Raw genomic sequence first — 19,339 nt, forward strand, 5'->3', positions numbered from 1 at the left:
AGCTAAACTCATCTTCTCATGGCTCCAGGGCACCTGAGTAGGAAGGAAGTGCAGGCGTCACTGTGTGGCCTCTGATTTGTTGCCAGTTGAACCTCTGGACTCAGCATGGAGTGAGAGCGTACATTCAGTTAATGGCTCAGCGGCCGCTGCGCCTTTTCTGCTTTCTTTTAACTGCAGCAGCTGCTTCCTGCCTGATTTCACCTTCCTCCATTTAATGCCTAATAAGGACTCATGTAAACATCACAGGAGCGTCGTTAATGGCTCGCACCCAGGAGGACGCTCGGACCATTAAACGTGTGGCCAGAGACGGCATAATGAATACGTGTTTCTGAAATGAACGAGGTCCTCTGTGCACAGGCTGATCATGTTGGTAATGAGGAGAATTATCAGATGAAGGTGGAGGTTTGCAGGCTCGCAGGTTTTAGAGCTTCTGCAGTCAGAAAGCCAAGCTGTAGGCGGCACCGTAGGGACCACCCTGGTCTTTTATAACAAGGACAAAAAGAAACAAGTCAAAGCAAAATGACCTCACCATATTTCAGACGGTGAAAAATGGGGGAGGAGCTTATTGGTGACTTCCTGCTCTGGTAGCTGAATATCAGCTGTCAGCTATCTTGGGTTTCCAGGAACGCTCTAGCGATTTGTTCGTTTTGCCTCTACTTAAAAACAAAGTTTAAATGTAACAAACAGGAAAAGTAACGTCTCCGTCACACTAGAGTGAAAATACCACAAAGAATTGGTCGAAGGTGATGTCTCAGCCTAAAGGGAGTCGACCTGACTCAAACAGCTACTTTTAGCTGCTGCTTCATTCAGCGGCGTCGCCCAGCAGGTAGCTCTGCATGTTCAATCTGCTAGTTTTTACATCACATGCTCCTCCCGTCTTCTCACGGGATCTTTCGCTTGTAGCCAGTAATGTCTCCGACCGATACCGGTTTATCACTCTCAGACCAGTTGAAGAAGGGTTTTAGATGGTTGCTGTGTGCAGCAACAAAGGACTCGACTCGGATGGTTATGTTCCTGTGTGAAAGCAGCAGAATTGAATTTCTGTGTATGCAAACAGCGACAGACTTGCGATATTCCCAGATTTATCCCAGTTATTATGATCACATGACCACATTCAGTTGCAGACTGACTGTTGAGTGGTTGCAGGCCTGCTCCCGCTCTTTAAAGGCATCAAGATCACATGATCACTGCACACAGTGTGACTGTAGCATGAGCTTCTCCTCCGTTTCTGATAATCTGTGACGTTACGAGAAGTGTGAACGAGTGTTGTCGTGTTATAGTTTCAGCTGTTTGAAAATCAAAGTACATGAACACCAACTTCTGTTTTCCTCCTTCTTCTTCTTCGTTTTTAACCCTCCCTTTTTTTCCCTTTCACTTACCTGCTGTCCCTGTTTAGTGAAAAAGATGGTGATGAAGTATTTTGTAGTAAATGTCTCCGCTGGCAGCGTACTAACAGTTTATCCTAACATTGTGCTTTTTAGGGAGGAAATGGCGAGGGAAATGTCCGAACTTCTGGCTCGGTGGGTAGAAACTGTCTGTGTGGATCACACCTCAATGACCAATCAACTCACTCATTGATCAAAGTTAATAGAAAACTTTAATGAGAATTGAACAAAAACTGAAACTGAATCATTTTTTGATTGTTGATGATCAAAAGTAAATTGAACAGTGTTGATTAGAGGGTTAATTAATAACTATTTTAGCCTCCACTGTAAAGAAGATGATTTATTTTTCTTTTGTGATTTTGAAAGTTGGCCTTGTACACGGGGACGCCGCGGCCTGTTAAATGTCACCCAGCTGTTATTTCCCGCCCCCATCGCCCGGCTGCCGCAGAAGCTCCAGCTGCTCCTGTTTTTAACATTTTACAGATAAAAGCTGTAACTTTCAGAACAATGCAAAGTTAATGGAGGATTTCATGCTGCTGCTTATTACAAGTCCAGCTCAGCTTTAAACATTTAAACGTTCACTTCATCATTTCAAAGACAAAATGAGTTTGATCTAAATTTCTGCCTCTTTACTGTCCTGATATGTTAATGATAATAATATTTATTAGGAAATTTAAATATTTTTCTAGTTTTTTTTTTATATATTTACGAAGAAAACCTTTTTCGATGTTTTTGGAAGCATCAAAAAGTAGTTTGTTTTCTCTCAAAGCGCTGTTTTAAAACAGGATCCAAATACTTTTTTTCTGTTTTTTTTCTTCTATTGCCTCTTCAAGATGTTATAGAGGCGATATGTCTAATATGGTTAGAAAACCCACCCACTTACTCTCTAACGAGGGGCAGCCAGTCAGAAGAATGTTGGCTCAAAGTGGGAGGAGCTAAAATGTTACAGACAGAGGATGAACCAAAGGGCTGCTCTGTTGGAGTCCAGGAATAAAAACATGGAGCTGGGAATGAGCCGAATAAATCCTCTTCAAGGTTTTTCTCTTTGGTCTTTGACTGGATGTTAACATTAGGGTGATGCGTAGCAAACAGCCAAGAGCACAGTCAAACCTGGACCTATGAGATAAGGATACAGTGCATGCGCTCCGGCAGGTGCTGCTCAGGTGGTCCACCTTTTGATCCTAATGCTGGAAGGCATGCAGTACATAGTTCCAGATCTTTGTCTTGAGCCACACAAACAGCTTTTTTCTGTAATTACCTCTGCAGATGAAACACAATTTGTCGTTCCTCCAAGTTTTGAAAGAGCATGTCGTGTTCCCCGTGAATTACTGCCCAAAACTGTAAAGCCATGAATTTAACAGAGATTTAGAGTTCAAATTCTTCCTCCTGAAACTCCACCACAGAGAGTTTTTTCACCTTTAACCTATAGCAGGTTAAACTGCCGGTCCCGTCAGATTACTGCGAGCATATGCTGTTTTCTGCCCGTGTTCCTGTCAACATCCCCGCTGCTGTGAATGAGTGATGTCAGCCTAAGCCGAGCCAGTCCCTGCTTCCCGTGTTCGCCTGTCTGCGGTTAATTGTCGACAGGAAGCGGGGGCAGAAGGTGACTGCAGCACTTGGCCGCTTAGCACGCCAAAGTCACCACGTGCTTGTGAAAACACGCTACAGCCACCCCGGGTCCGAGACCCAGCTCGGGCTAAACATGAGATCCAATAGGATTAGAGGAGCAGCGGGGTCCCGCCTCCAACTTCCTGGCGTTCTAAAAAGGGCAAATCCCGGTCACGGATTAATCAGGCCTGTCAGCAGCGCCGCAGAGGAGTGAGCAGCTGGAGGGGAGCCGCTGCTCTCTGCTGTCAAACGGTCATTCATAATTTAACAGAGCGAGCCGTCACGCCGTGGCGGCCACACGCCGGCACAATGGAGGTGCTGTGTGGCTTCCTGGAGACTGAAACAGCATGCATTTTAATGATGTACTCACACCTTCTGTTCTTCTTCTGGTCCTCTCCTTCTTTATAACGCTGCTGTCTGACACCCTCAGTCCTCCTCACCCTCACCCTGACGTTCATAATGAACCAGCAGCTGTTTAAAGAACACGGCGCTGCTTCTGTTCCTCATGGAAAACTGGTTCCTGTCTCACCTGGTGACTTTCACCTGGGTGGAGTTTACTGTGTGGGGTGCGTCACTGACTGTGTTTACATGCACCCTAATGAACAATTCAAATCACAATCAGGCATTACAGAACACATCCGCCCAACAAATCGTGGTTTTCCGTTCATCTCCATCGGTTCAGCTGTTTTTTCATCATTGCTTTGGGCAAACATATCCGCCTCCGGGCTCCAGCGCCTGTGAGCCATGTTTCACTGCAAACGGCTGAAATATGAACCAAACTGCTGTACACCATAACTTCATTAATGATCAATAACTGTCCCACTTATGCTTCACACATCAGAAAAAAGAAGAAAACATTTGAGTTGCCTGAATGTAGAAAACCTTCCCCCGTGTTATTTTTCTTTTCTGAGATGCAACTGTTGGGCTGTGCGATCATTTATCTCCAGGACCCAAAATTATAAATGTTAATAAGAAATCATTAAAATCTGATCCTCGCAATAATCCATCAAGTGTGCAGTTATAAATGGGATTTAGGTCCAGATATCCTGCAGCTCCTTTACTGAAGATTAATGGTCAAACAGGCCCGTCGGAGGCTTTCAAGAGCTAAAACGGAAATCAAACTTTAATGCTGGATGAGGGGTTTTTTTTCCACAGCCTGGCAACTTAAGTCATTCTTAGTTACAGATTACACTATGAAGCATTAACACATCAGTTCCAGATAATAATAAAACCATTAATTACAGAATTTCAGGTCTTTATAAATGAATTTTCTGCAGGTCTTTTGTCATCCTTTGCCTCTGAAACCACCACTTTAACTAATCTAATATCTGCACAAGCTAGAGAAACCTAATAACCTCAGTTCAATGGGCCTGATCCAGAATTCCTCACAAAGAGCTTTTTTTCAGGACTTTTAAAATCTGAAACATTACTGAAGTTTGTCTCAGTATTTTAAGATTGAGATAAATGATCCCATCCTGTACGTTGAACAAAGACTTGATAATTTGATTTCTTCACTGGGTTGCTGAAAACAAAACAATTAGCATCTATAGACGGCTATCACGTTTCAAATTCTTAGAGACTTCTGGGAAACACTAGATTGAAGTTTAAGAGCCGTATAACAGAAACCAACCTGGTGCCCGGTCAGATACTCAATCAATGTAAAGGGGCCAGTGTAGATTGTAGGCAGGTATCCATGTAGGCCAATAAATAAATAAATAAATAATTGACTAATACACACAATAAGAACAACTCGTAAATGTTTCTTCCCTAATAAATTTGTGACTTTTATATCATGGATGGATGGAAAACCTATGAAGAATCCAACTGGGTGCATGGCACAGTCCTTTAATGACCCTAACAGCGACCCCCTCAGTAAACTCACCGGTGTGGTGTCAGTGGAAATGATCACCTGCTGAGGGTCTCCCACAGTTCCCGGCTGTGGGTCTTTGTCGCTGACTTCCTGCGTCCTCCTTCTGTTTCCTGTATTAGAGGTCCACAGGTCCAGGCCTCCAAGGCGGCTGCCGGCACCAAGAAGTACGAGCTGAGCAAGTGGAAGTATGCTGAGCTGCGTGACGCCATCAATACCTCATGTGGTGAGTGTTTTCTTATTTACTGTTGCGCTGATAGTTTTCCAATAAAGATAATTGTATGACCAGTGATGGGAATAACGGCGTTACAAGTAACGGTATTACTTTTTTCAGTAACGAGTAATCTAACTAATAACTATTTCTATCGTTACAACGCTGTTACCGTTACTAACAAGAAAATGCGGTGCGGTCGCGTTACTATTTTTCAGCAAACAGACGGTTGAAGCTGTGTTCAGCTTACCGCACCTTATATCAGTTGTACGGAAGTAGCTGACTAAGTAAGTAATCTGGGCGCTACAGCTTTAAGCAGCTGCGAGTTTTGAGATGTGAGAGATTTGTGACGTTTAGCGTGTTTGGAGTGTGTAGTTAATGTGTTGTCTTGTGTAGTTAGTGTGTAGTGTTGTGGATAGTTTTGTGTTGTGTGTCAGAACAATGAGGTGACTGCTGAATGAAACCAGGAGCAGTGATACACCTGCTGCTGTCAGACCTGCAGGTATCAGGCTGGGATGTTCTCCTTCATAGTGGACAGAAATATTTGGAGTGGCACAAATAATTTGTGTGGCATCTTATTGAATGCAGAACACCTGATTGTTCTGTAAATAGTTTGAAATAGTTATTTAAAAAAGGGGTAAAAGGTAAATGGCTGCAAATAACTTTGTTGTTTGCAAAACTTGTGCATATGATTTTAAAATTGACAATTTATATTTGCATTTAAAGTTATGAAATATGATTCATTAAACATGTTTGTGGTTGTTACAGTAAAAAATATAACTTTTTCTGCTCGGATTTTATGGTTTTTGTCTGATTTTAGATCAATTGTGTTAACGCATTATGTCAAAATGAAAACATAACTGTAAATTCAGACACGTGATGTTGTGCTGAAAAGAATGATACCAAACAAGGCAAAGTAAACAGTTTTTAAAGGTGAAATGTGGAGGAAACATCAAAAGAAAATAAAAATGGGCAATTATACCCTGGACCCCAGAGTTTTTTGTTTTTTTTAAAGTAACGCAATAGTTACTTTTCAAGTAATTAATTACTTTTAGAATATTGTAACTCAGTTACTAACTCAGTTACTTTTTTTGAAGAAGTAACTAGTAACTGTAATTAATTACTTTTTCAAAGTAATTTGCCCAACACTGTGTATGACATTATTTAATGGCTATCCACGCTTCCCCAAGCATAAACTAGACTTTCTACGTGCCACTGTGGGTTACAAAGACAAATTTTCACTCATTAATATTTTTTTAGTGCATAGTCAAGCTTCTCAGAGGATGAACCACTTACCAGCAGTTGATACTTGACAACTGCAGGGAAATTGTTCAGATAACTGACAGTACATTTATTGAGTACCTTAACGTGGATGAACCTTTCCCATTTTGGACACAGTGGGAGCTTCACTCTGGTGCCGCATTCCAGCTGAATTAGTTTCATGCATTGACCTTGTGCATTTTGCTCTGGTGGGAGAATCAAGTCCAGACTTTGCCTTTTAAGAAGTGTTTTTCGAAATAAGATCTCTTTAATAATTTATCACCAGAAATCTGTGATTTTCATGATCTCCAACTTTTCAGCCTGTCAGATTAGAGATTAAGATTTTGAACGATATAAATAAGCATTTTTTTTTTTACCTTGCCTTGAAATGGACATATTTACATATCTTTTTATATTCATATTCCCAGAGGTTGAACCTTTTAGATTTTAATGAACCTGTAATGTCCATTGTTATGTCTTCTATAATTCCTAAACTTTATCTTAAACTCTGACCTTTATGTCCACATTTTGCTTAAATTTGATGTTCTCTGTCCCTCTGTTCTCATTGGTACTTTAAAGCTACTTTCGTGATTGACTTCTTCTGGAAACTGAGCAGACTCTCCTTAAATTTTTTAAAGTCACTGTTCTTGGTCCTCAGAGGATTAATAATGGATCTGGTAGACATTTCTCCAGCACTGCTGTGAGGCGAAATATATTTAAAATGTCTCAATTTGACTGACAGACTTGAAAAATCCTAATTTTCTCAGAATGTTCATACTCCTCAGAGGATGAGCTCTTTGAGTTTTTATTTTTAAACTTTTTTCCGTTATCAGCGGGCTCAGATAGAAATCTGATCTTTAAAGGCGCGATGACAGGCACACTGATGGGAATTGCTGATCGTATTCACACTCCCTAAGAAGACAAACCAGTGTTATTTTTATCAACCCCATGGTCTTTCCTTTACCCTCGCTCTGAGAATAACTAAATGGTCGTAAAGGCTGTTTGTTCTGAGTGAAGAGTTCACTCCTCTTGTTTCCAGCAAATGGGCAGCTTTGACAGAATTGTTTGCCACCGCTCGCTTTCCACACCACTTAATTTTATTTTTGTAAACGCCGCTTCATTTTATGACCACTTCTCTTGTGTGGGAGTGAACTGCCGGTCGAGCAGAACAGAGGACAACTCTTTTAGCCAAACTCATCGTGATGATACCACAGCTGTAGCAGGTACATCTGCTTTGTCAGACAGAAGAATTTCAGTACGAGGTGATATCACTGTAACATATCAGAGTGTCGAACCTACTCAACCTTTACACTGACATTTAAAAAGCGGCTGATGATCCTATCCAGGATATGTAGAATGTGTTACTTGTGCCATTTTGACTGTTATTGAATTGTTGTTATATAATTTAAAAATGTTAGAGGAAAAAAAAGTGTGATCTCATGTTTGGACCTGCACAGACTGCAACAGGAAAGAGACCCAAAGGCAACAAATACAGATATAGTATGTCTATATTGGTCTTTTTTAAAGCAATATTTTCAGTTACTACGTAATGATAGCAGCGAGGCTGCTGGTTTTAACTGCTGCTCTGGCTGATTTGCTGGTTTAGCTGTAAGGACAAGAGCAGGAATGTGACCAATTTTCTTAAGTTCTTCTACCATAAAAGGCCAAATTTGTATCCTTTAATGTTGTGGGGATAAAAGTCATACTATCACATCTTTGTGGAGGAACTTTGAGGTCTGCAGGGATTTGTTTATGTCCAGTTCTGTCAAGGTCCTGCACCAGCGTTTCAATCAGGTTGAGGTCTGGACTTCGGACTGTTGGGGCACCTTGATTCTTTGCTTTTTCAGCCGTTCTGCTGGAGATTTGCTGCTGTGCTTGGGATCATTGTCCTTCTCTGTGACCCAGTTTGGTCCAAGCTTTATCTGTGGCACAGATGGCCTCATGTGTCTATAGAGTACTTTGATACACAGTTCATGGTCCACTCAGTGACTGGAAGGTGGACAAACCATCATCCCTCCACCACGGTGCTGACAGCTGGTCTCAGGTGTTTGGGCACATATGTGAATTTGGTCTTATCGTCCAAAACACGTTGTTCCAGAAGTCTATAGGAAAACTGACCCTGGACTCGACCTGTAACCACTTTCCTGATGAGTTAATGAGCTCAGTCACTGATTTCAGGTCATATTGAATAAAATGTCCCATCCCTGATTTATCAGTTGTTAGCCACTGAGTATGAGGATGATGTAACTTTGGCCACGCCCATCTTTAATACCGTTTTATGGATTAGTTGGAAGCGGTCATTCCCATTCAGAAATTATTTGACTTAATAGGCTTCCAGTTTTTCTTCAACTTCCATACCAACTGGTGGATAAAGAGGCCATAGGTGCTGGGCTTTGCCCTTCAGCAGGCTACCAGAAGCTGGACAATAGGAAGAAAGTGGTCTAATAAGCCTCAGAATCCTGTTTGAGGTGTTACTGCTAAGTTGGACGGCTGTAAAATTTTAGCTTTTGTCATCAATACATACATAAAGCAGTTCCTGCTTTATCTAAGATCTAACCACGTCTTCCATCCCTGGAGCCGTTATCTCAACGTACAGGAGGTGGAACATCCAATCAGGGGACTCTGATAGTGGATGAACAAACTTTCATCCTTGGTTTGATTTTGATTCACTTATAAAAGAAAGTTAAACTTAAAGAAAACAGCCAAGAGGAGAATATCCACCTGTTTCCTCTCTTTCTTTCTCAGTTTAACCTCAGAGATCACCTGTCCTTATCCACGCAGCAGGAAGCGTGGAGGACGGGGACAAGGAGGGTCGACACCCGCCGGCTTCTCTGAAATGAATGTGCTGAGAGTCGGTGCCTGCGGGCGGCTGCATATAAACACATAGAATGACTCGGTCAGCGTTTAACAGGCCGCTCACCTCCCCAGACAGAGGAGGGGATCGCATACTGATGCGATCACGTCCGCAGCTGCGGATCATCACGAGCAGCAGAATAAAAAATGTCCAGCGTCGAGGGCCTGTTGACACTCGGCGTATTCTGCAGAGGTTTCCGCTCGCCTCAACAAATGGAGGATGTTTTTTGTTAGTCTGTCTCCAAAGCGTATTTTGTTCGGCTGGCGTTACCTAAGCACTTAGTGTGCATTATGCATCTCATTGCTCGCTGTTAGCCTTCGCACTCTGGATGATAAATTGAATGTGTGTGTTTTTCTTTCTTTATTTCCTTTATTTATTTATTTAGTTATTTAGTACTGAAGTCATTTATCTGAATCGTCCAGATGAAATGTGTTCTTAATGTTGCCGCCTGTCTTCTCTCGGGGCGTGTGCACTGCATTGATTATGTTGAGACGAACATCAGCGCCGTGTGTGGGGGAATCAACAAAAGTTGTTACATCTGCCAGTATTAATTATGTGAGGTTTTACGGTTCAATAATGTGGATTTTTTTTGTCAACAAACTGTATTTTTTATAGCCAAAGGTTTGTGGACATGGAGAGCTGTATAATTGTACCCTAAAAACTTCATAAATAACATATATGTAAATAAAAACCCACAGAGAGGGGATATTTGTTTTTACAAAATGTTAGCAATCAGGTAACCTAAACCCGGCTGGAGAATTTAAATCTACAGCCACAGATAAAGCAAACCAACCTTCACCCAATGCTTTCTCTCTGACAGCTGGTGACTAGTGGCATGGCCCTGATTGCCCTTTAACCCTGTGAAGAATTTCCCATTCTAAATGCTTAGGAAACAAGCAGGGGAGTCACTGAGGGCGATCTTCTCGCTGGGCCTGTCACGTCTGCCATCCAAGGCCTGGATTTCAGTGACCTTCCACGTCTTATGGTCACTGCTACTCGTCCTTTTCCTTGTGTCTGCCTGTTAAAAGGCTGTAATCCCTTTATTTGATACAGCCTCTAGGTAAACACCGTCTGCTGCCTCAAGAAAACATGAATGAGGGAGTTTAATGTCAGGTAACCTCTGTTTAATATGGATTCCCAGCACCTGGTCCACTGCAGCCTCTGTGTTTATGCAGTAAGAAGTTAAGCCCGGTTGATGGGATGTCTGACATCCACAGAAAAGGTCTGAACCAGTGAATCGGTCAGCCGTGTGCTGCTTCAGTTTCTGTTCGCCCTCTTTGGTGTTTCAACATGAGAGAAACAGTGAAAGCCAGCTCAGTGAAGAAATGGTTTCCCGACTTAGGTAAGCACAGAGCTCGGATTTTAACGCCGACTTGAACTCAAACCTGATGACTCAGTGGCTGATTGGAGGAAGATGTGCAGCCAGCACTAATCAGAAGGTTGTTGATTCAATCCCTGTCTGCTCCAGTCTGCATGCCAAACATCCCTGGACAAGATACCAACCCCAAATTGGTCTCCGATGCATCAGAGTATGAATGTGTTTGAATGTCAGCTAGAAAGCACCTAAATAAAAAGAGCAGCCAAAAAAGTGCTTGTGTGAAACCGTGAGTGAGGTTAGTTGTGTAAAGTTTGAGTGCTCAGAGTAGAAAAGTGGTGCACAAGAACCAGCCCACTTTCAATATGTAATTATCACCAGAGCTTTCAGTGCATGTTATTATTAACTATTATTAAATATAATGGTGGAGTTGATGAAATCGGAAGGACAGCACTGCTTTTCCCACAACGACGGGGTTCAGACTCGTCGTTCTGTGTTTGAATATGACTTTTACACGGATTCGTCCACGTTCTCGGTTCTTTCAGGTTCTCCAGTTTTGAAATCGATATACGTCTCTGAAATTCAGTTGCAGTAACGCTGTCAGTATTTCTTCTGCCTGATTTTCTGATCCTGTCTCTTCCAGACATCGAGCTGCTGGCCGCCTGCAGAGAGGAGTTCCACCGCCGGCTTAAAGTTTACCACGCCTGGAAGTCAAAGAACAAGAAGAGGAACACCGAGACACAGCAGCGAGCACCGAAATCTGTCACCGACTATGGTATGACGTGCGCCACAGCGTTTATTCCTCTGGAGATGTCTCTCTTTGTGTGTTTTTCCCACAGCGAGTGAAACTCTTTCTGCATTTTTCATGCACTCGGTACAAAAACAGCTCTCTCGTTTGCAGTTTGACATTGAATGTTTTGCTCAAGAGTACCTCAAAAACGTTTTTTGAACACTTGTAACTCCTTTTGTATAACCTTGGGGCCACAAAGGTCTCTCATCCATTTAATCTTTCTCTGTTATGTTTAAACTTACACTTGAAAAAAGGAAACAACCCGAAGCTTTACAGAACAAGAGAAACACACTGAGCCTTGAACAGCCTGCAGGTCAGAGGTCACATACGCGTGGAGATGAAAGCACACACGTGCTGGTCTCAGTGTTGGTGTGTAGATTTTTATTTCCCTTTTTACCCTTCTCGTTTAAAGCTGGCTGAGACACATCAGGCCTCATTCATGGATCGTTCTTAGACCCGAGCACACGACGTTACCTCAGGAGCCATTAAAACGTGCACTGCGCAGTATTATTATTACTGCTGTGTGTGTGGAAGGGAGTCTTTCTAAATCAACAGGCTTGTGCTTGCTGTTAAAGTCTACAGTGCCATTTCACACAAAGAAACACGTTTACCTCAAACTGTGTCAGCAGTGAAGATGCTCTACAGTAACCGCCCTTCTCGCCCTGAGCCTGGTTCTGCTCGAGGTTTCTTCCTGTTAAAAGGGAGTTTTTCCTTCCCATTGTTGCCAAAGTGCTTGCTCATAGGGGGTCATATGATTGTTGGATTTTTCCTCTGTATGTATTATTGTAGGGTCTACCTTACAATATAAAGCACCTTGAGGCAACTGTTGTTCTGATTTGGTGCTGTATAAATAAAATTGAATTGAATTGAATTTATGTACGAGGTGGAAGTTAGGTGTGACGACGGTTTGATAAAAGGCTCCAAAAATGATTCAAATGTTCTTTTTTATTTATATTAAAAATGTCTTTTCAGTGTTTACCACTAATAACATTTGTCAGCAGCCGGCCGTCACCATGTCACGCTCTCGGTGTCACGGTCTGTAGCAGGTCGACTCAGATTTGTGCAGAACGGTGAGACGGATTTGGTTTGTGCACATGTATAAATGAGGTCCTCTGATTTTAAACCTCTGAAGTCTCCAAAATCTGAAACTGATTCACCGTGCCCGACTCTGACTAATCAATGCCTTCATTTGAATGCCAGACTTTATAAAGACGAGCACTTTGGTCTGTCGGGGTCGCTGACGGCTCGCCGTGATCGTCAGTCAGCGACACGGCGAGCAAATGGACTCCGTCTCTCACCTCTCCGCCGCCATCGCCTCATTTCCTTGTGCCACACGTTGAGTTGTCATGACAACAAAGAGCTCTTATTCAGAGCTGTCTATTGTGTGCTCTGCTCAGACTACAGATTGGTCCACGAGCCCCCCCACACACACACTCTCTTTTATCCCTCATCCTCCATGTGAGAGTCGCAGCTTTTGTCCTGCTGCTGCTTCGACTCCGGACGTGTGACATGCGCAGCCGTCAGAAGATCCGGCTTTAACGGTGGCCGTGGCTCCATGTGTGAAGGTGATGACATGTATTTATAATGTCCAATCCCCAAATCACTCCCAGGGTCTTTGCCGTGAGCGACCCCCTCTCTGGTTTTCTGTCTAACATCCACACTTATTAGCACCACATGTGTCAGCTTTCATCAACCACGTCACTGAACAAGAGACGGTCCTCCACCGCTGTGTTGCACCAGAGTGTCGACAGAACCATCGTGATGATTTATGCTTGCGTAGAGCTTCAGATATATTCTGTATAAGAGCCTGCTGCCTGTCGCCAGGCGATGGGGTTTCTATCATGTTGGTACTCTCTGCTGGTTCATTCTAAAACCGGAGTAAACGGCAGGACAAATGTGCCAGTACATCTTCTCGTGCTCTGCATCGATGTGATGTGCAACAGGTTACGGAGCAGATGCAATGCAGACACTGAGTTAAAGCCCCAAAAACTTTTAGATTTGATGAGTCGCATATTTATGTCTAGTTACGTGTCTCAGACTCTCCGTTCCACCGTGTCGCCCTTTTTTCTCGTTGCCGCTGCTGAACACGCCTCACTAACACCTGACTGAGACATGATGTCGAAGCGCGCTGCCGTCTGATCCCCCCAGTGTTCATGTCTTCATTCTCATGTTCTCATTCATCACTGTTATCATAAAGTGTCAGTGTTGCATCACTTCCTGTGTGTGTGTACGTGTAACCTGGCATGTTTACTTTCAGATCATGCACCACCTGTGAAACCAGCATGTAAGTGGTCCTCTAGTGTGTAATGCTACTTAACCCCCCACCGCCATTACTGACCCCTTCCTCCCCACCTGCTCAGCCCTGGGATCACTGCTGGCCTCAGGCTTGTGCTTTCGCTAGTAAACTTACTTTTTTCTGTAGTAGGAGTAGGAAAAAAGATGGTGGATGGGTTTCCGTAGCAACTGCTGCCTGTATTGAGACATTATTTGGGCTTCTTTTTTTTTTTAAAGCACCATTTTGTCTTTACGAGCAGCGTGCTGGTGCCAGCTCTCGCCTGCCCGACAGCCATAACGCTTTGATATAGAGTGGAGGATATTCCTGCGAGCTCTTTAGGCTGCTGTTATTGATACTCCTACAGAAAGGACTTCTCAAGGAAGAGGAGAGGGAGGGAGAGGAGGACAGAAGGCTTTCTGGGTTTTCAGGGTAGTTGGCTTCTGTTTGGCGAGGGATGATAGCATCCTGTTTACTGCGCTGTGACGGGAGGAAAAGGCCGCCACGCCGGCTGATCGGAAGAGAAACATAGTAAAAGAAGTCATCAGTGAAGCAGATGGCTCACTCCCCTCACTCCAGACTTAATGAAGAGTTTAGATACACGACAGCCTGTTCAGCTGAGCAAGGCACAACAGAGAGCTTGAACTCTGAGTGACCAAAGAGGTTTATTTTAATGGGTGTACATTCGAAATTGTCCCTAAAGATCAGGTAGATCAAGTCATCAAGACTTGAACTCAAAAACACTGGGAAAAAAAAGGTCAGGTCAGCCAGAGGAAACCAAAACATGTTTTATTGCTTGTTCCTGCTGAGTTTTTTTTTTCTCTCACTCATTTAAGAAGCTCTTCAGCAATATTAAAGCTGGCCAAGTGAACCTGTTGACGTCTGGACTGTATGTTCTATAAAGTAGGAGAAAATGTGGAAAGTCTTGAAACAAGTATCTGGATTTTCAGGCTGAATTTTGCCCTTAGAGGTTAAATCTGCAGCAGCAAACATCAGCTCCTCCAAAACCAAAGTGAACCAACACAGATGGACTTTGCAGTTACCGATGGCCCACTGACCAAGTAAAGAGCGTCACTTATCATGGCTCATCAGCAAGAACAGTACAGCGCCAAACTAGACAATTACAGGCTCATTTCAGAGACTCCAACCCATCTAGAAGTCAATGCAGTGCAACCTGAGAACAGAGGTTATAATACATAACCACAACATCAATCCCTACAACATCACAAAGTGCCAGAGCGTGGTGCGCTTACCACCATAAATTGGACACCACCTGGAAAACACAAACGAATGTCGGCCCAAAACATCATGGAGCTGTGATGGCGATCTGAAGGAGATGGATCTGATGTGGGTAAGCCGGGTTAGGCCCAGATGGAGGCAGATCAACAATGTCGTCCAGGGATGATGAGGACTCATTCTCACTGTAACGTTCCAGAGCTGCTCCCAGTGAAGACATCTGGAGGAACACATCAGCTACCTTACTCTGATGATTCCAAAGGCAGATGGAGACTCGGGTCACTCATCAGTTTGTTCATTCATTCGTGGTACACGGCGGCGTGCAGAAATTCATCCACAGAAACCAGTAGCCGCTCTTTGTCAATGCTATCCTGTGCGTTCGTCAGCCTTGAAGCCTGAACCCTCCTCTCAACCCCTCGTTGAGTCACCTCGGGTACTAAAATACGACAAACAGTAATCAACAGGCCGAGTGAATGCAGCAGGGAGTTCAGCACAAGTACCTCTCTGAAGGATAAACCTCCATTTCTGCTGCTTCTTCTAAACAAAGAAAGCTGATTTTTTTTTCCTCCTCTTTTTTGGCGTTTTTCTTTTGAAGTTTGCTGATGCCTGGAGGTGAAGTTTGTTTTCTTGGTTTCTGAGGTGGTTTGTAGGTGACGGCTAAACAAAGTGTTGCTTTGTAGAAGATGGTTTTCTCACTTTTTTTTGAAACGCTGCAAAAAAACAAAACCAAACAGGCCTAAACATGTTTAAGTCCTGAAACCAGTTTTAAAATAACACGCTGCCTTTTTCTTCCATTTGTCAGCTTGAGAAATGGAACAAAAAGGCAATTTATATCAACACGAGCTGACGTGAATCGAAAACTAGATTTTATTTTGTGAGTTTCTTTCTGAAATGTGATTTTCTGCAGATTAAACGTCCTTTATCACGTAGAGAAGCTTCTTCAATCTCTGTAGAGTATTACTTTACACTCCACTTTTTAGAAAGATGCAAATTGTTTTTTAAATGTTTCTCACAAGTGTGCAAACCCCTTCGTAAACATCTGGCATCTGCTTCACGTCTCGCTGATTTTCCCGCTCTTCCACCAGCACTGCTGTGATCTCTAACCCTCCTCCTCCTCCTCAGCTCTAACAGCAGGACTCACTAACTGCACTTAAACATGGAGACCAGGGAATGGGCTCTTTGTTCACACCTGATGGGAGTATGGCAGATGGGGCTTCATGTTTACATGCTGTGGGTTAATGGGAAATATGAAAAGGAGATCAAACATTTGACCAGGTTGTGCTGATTGAGATTCTGTGTTTAGTCATGTTCCTGAGCCTTGACCTGTGTATTAACAGCTGTAGATATAAAGCGGCATTTCCGTAGAAGGTTCATGGTCAGAAGTTTAAGGTCTTTTTATTTTGTTTTGGTTGTTTGTTTGTTTTAATGCTTTGAGCAACACAACCTGAATTCTGTTTGTTTCCTTTGGAGGTAAAAGAAAAAGCTTAAAAACTGCATAAAGACCACCCAGATTAATGCTGCAGAGACAAGTAATGCCTGCTGGCAGTTAAATGTCACTTAAATCATCAATGACAGACGAGTGTTGGAGCTATTATTTAAAGATTACAAGGATGGAACCGAACATATATTTGAACAAATTAAACAAAACGGAGACATCCTAATGGGCTGTTTCAAAGGGGTAAACGAGCATTACTCTTTACAGTCATGTTTGTGATTATAGCAGTAAAATACTTCTCTGCACTGAAGGCGTTTGTGTCCAACAGCAGGTTTAGCAGGCTCAGCAGCGTGCATCGATGTGACTCGTAGACAAGCGCAGGGTAAAATTCTCACAAACAGCAGACAAACCTTTTGGATTTGTTTCATCCAAAAAGTGTGCAGGCCTGTCAGACTCTACATGCATTTCAATGACGACTCAGTGCACTGATGGAGATGACCGCTGAAAAAAGAGATTTTACTTTTTGTCTGAACTTCCTGTGTTGAGATTCCCATCGTTTAGGAGACGACTGACGCAGGTCAAGCAGCCTCTGCCTTACAGGGCTGTGTTGATGTCAAGAACAAGATCAGTTAAACTCAACACATGTCAAGCCTTTTTTAATCACTCGCATTGTAATTGCAGATTTGGTATATGTAAGTTTAACTTTAAAGACTTTCATGTCAGCTGGTAAACACGAAGCTGCATCCTGTAACCAGATCTTCTTGTAGAAAAAAGCACAAAGTTAAAGGTTACGATCTACCAATGACACCCCTACGGCTTTAATTAGATGTGCCTTTAAAACACCTTAAATTATAGTCAGATTAAATGTATGTAAAACTGTATTTACTGACATTCACAGGAGGTTGAAGGTAGATATGATTTACCAGAATCAGCCTCTCTTTTCCAGTTTTTCTAAACTAAGCGGTCGCTGCTGTTTGGGGTGCTACTGAAAATAATGCAAGAATATTCCTTTAAACTGTCCAGTTTGGGATTAATGTCAGATGTAATTTGTGCTCAGGCAGCTGTTGTTAATGTCTGTATGCTCACTGCAACTCGCTATTGTTTCTCTTACATAATTAACGAGGCTGAGCAGCTTTTAGCTAAAACACTGAAACGAGCTGTAAACATTTTGTAGAATTAGTAAGTTCAGATAAAAACAAACCCTGCTGCAATAAAGGACGAGCTGAGCCTTTTCTTTCATGTCATTAAGCAAAAAACTAAAGTTTTAAACATCCTCTGAGCCTTAGTGTGGTTTGTTGAAATTCTTACCCTCGTCTCCAAGTAGAAAACTATTAAAAAAAACAAAACATGTTTTTGTCTATCTTTAGTCTGCAAAGAACTCTGTCTTCACTCTTCTTCATAAGTTAATGCACAGGTTGATAAACGGGAAACAGGACATATAAACTACATTTCCCATAACCGCTTCCCAGGCTGCTGCATGTAAACATGGTCTCTGATTTATGAAAGACTCCTAACTTTTTTTTTTCCCCTCTGCGTCCAATCAACAGCCCAGCAGAACCCAGCCCCACCTATACCGGCCCGGCAGTACGAGGTGGCGATGAACCGGCAGCAGCGCTACTTCCGCATCCCGTTCATCCGGCCGAGCGACCAGTACAAGGACCCCCAGAACAAGAAGAAGGGCTGGTGGTATGCGCACTTCGACGGACCCTGGATCGCCAGGCAGATGGAGCTACATCCCGATAAACACCCGATCCTGCTGGTGGCAGGTCAGTACAACACAGATATCTGAGGGAGGCAAAGACTGAGCATGGAAATAAATCTCTGTTTTTACCTTACATGATACGTTCACCTGTGATGGAAACATTTCTACGCACATATGTTGTGGCCGGGTTAGTCTGTTCCTTGAGAGTCTATCCATCTACAGACTAAATGAAACAACATACAATATATACACCAAGTTAAACACAGTTACACCACCCATTGGGCTGCATCACAGTATGACAGAGTGAGTGACAGGCATAAGGAAACAAGCAGTTACAGAGTAGAAGAAAAAACAAGAAAGGATGGAGGTGGAGAGGAAAATCGATGAGTTGATTCTCCGACAGCCACAGAAAGAAATGAAATCAGAAGAAGCACTTCGCTGTTTGAGCTTAATCAATGTTCAAGACTTTGACTTTGTGCGAGTGCAGCCGATTGATTATATACGAGTCATAATGCACCGTCAGGTCGTTCTCCGTAGAGACGCGGAGGCTTTTATTTTTAGGAGTCCCGTGCGATGAATCATCGACCGCGATTTGACGAACTCTTCTTCGAGAATGCCAGAAATATCACGTCAGCTTTTATCAGAACATTAGAGCGATGTGCTGCAGTTTTCATTCTATATGACTTTATTCAGTTCAATTCAATTTAATTTAATTTATACAGTGTCTGTCTAATGAATCCAAACTGGAGGCTGGTTCCACAGAAGAGGGGCCTGAAAACTGAAAGCTCTCCCTCCCATTCTACTTTTAAATACTCTAGGAACAACAAGTAAGCCTGCAGTGTGAGAGTGAAGTGCTGTAATAAGCTGATATGGTACTACAAGGTCATTAAGATAAGATGGGGCCTGATTATTCAAGACCTTGTATGTGAGGAGCAGGATTTTGAATTCTGGATACTCCAAATGTTGGAACACTACTTGTTTCGCCGTCAATGTTCCTCAACACTTCACTTCATATTTAGCATATTTCATATTAGTCTGTAGAGAGGGTCTAGCCTAGGACCCTTACTGGATACAGGCGCCCCCAGGTGGGAATCGAACTTGCGAATCCCTTTCCAAAGCCGTGTAGTCTTACCACTATGCTATCCAGCTGCAAGCCTCCTGAATATGTGCCTTTCATAAGTGTCCTGTATTTTTTGCTGAGTAAATTTTTTCCTCAGAAACAGTTTCTCTTGTCGATAATATTCAGTTTTTACTTACATTTTTCTTTTTAATCCTTTGATTGGCCTGATATGCTGCTCTTTAATTCCCGTGTCTAAAAGAGAACAAAAAAACCCTCATCTGGGATTTTATGAAAGTAAATGTTTAACTGAGGATAAAGGCATTTGAATTGTTAAAAGTGTGCCT

The 19,339-nt window shown here is 42.7% G+C and overlaps 1 protein-coding gene across 11 annotated transcripts in view; it reads left to right on the forward strand.

The window, feature by feature from the left end:
* Nucleotides 1–19,339, forward strand: part of myo6a (myosin VIa) — a 142,105-nt gene that overhangs the window by 116,365 nt on the left and 6,401 nt on the right. For 5 of the 11 annotated variants that reach the window (XM_013272213.3, XM_013272217.3, XM_019345782.2 and 2 more), the window contains 5 exons: nt 1,482–1,520; nt 4,983–5,086; nt 11,144–11,275; nt 13,548–13,574; nt 17,781–17,999. In XM_013272213.3, coding sequence (XP_013127667.1) covers nt 1,482–1,520; nt 4,983–5,086; nt 11,144–11,275; nt 13,548–13,574; nt 17,781–17,999 — 521 coding nt within the window. The remainder of the gene's footprint in view (nt 1–1,481; nt 1,521–4,982; nt 5,087–11,143; nt 11,276–13,547; nt 13,575–17,780; nt 18,000–19,339) is intronic. The other 6 variants (XM_013272218.3, XM_013272220.3, XM_013272219.3 and 3 more) reach the window with 3 other exon arrangements.

This window comes from Oreochromis niloticus, linkage group LG15 (assembly GCF_001858045.2).
Source record: "Oreochromis niloticus isolate F11D_XX linkage group LG15, O_niloticus_UMD_NMBU, whole genome shotgun sequence".
Lineage (NCBI taxonomy): Eukaryota > Metazoa > Chordata > Actinopteri > Cichliformes > Cichlidae > Oreochromis > Oreochromis niloticus.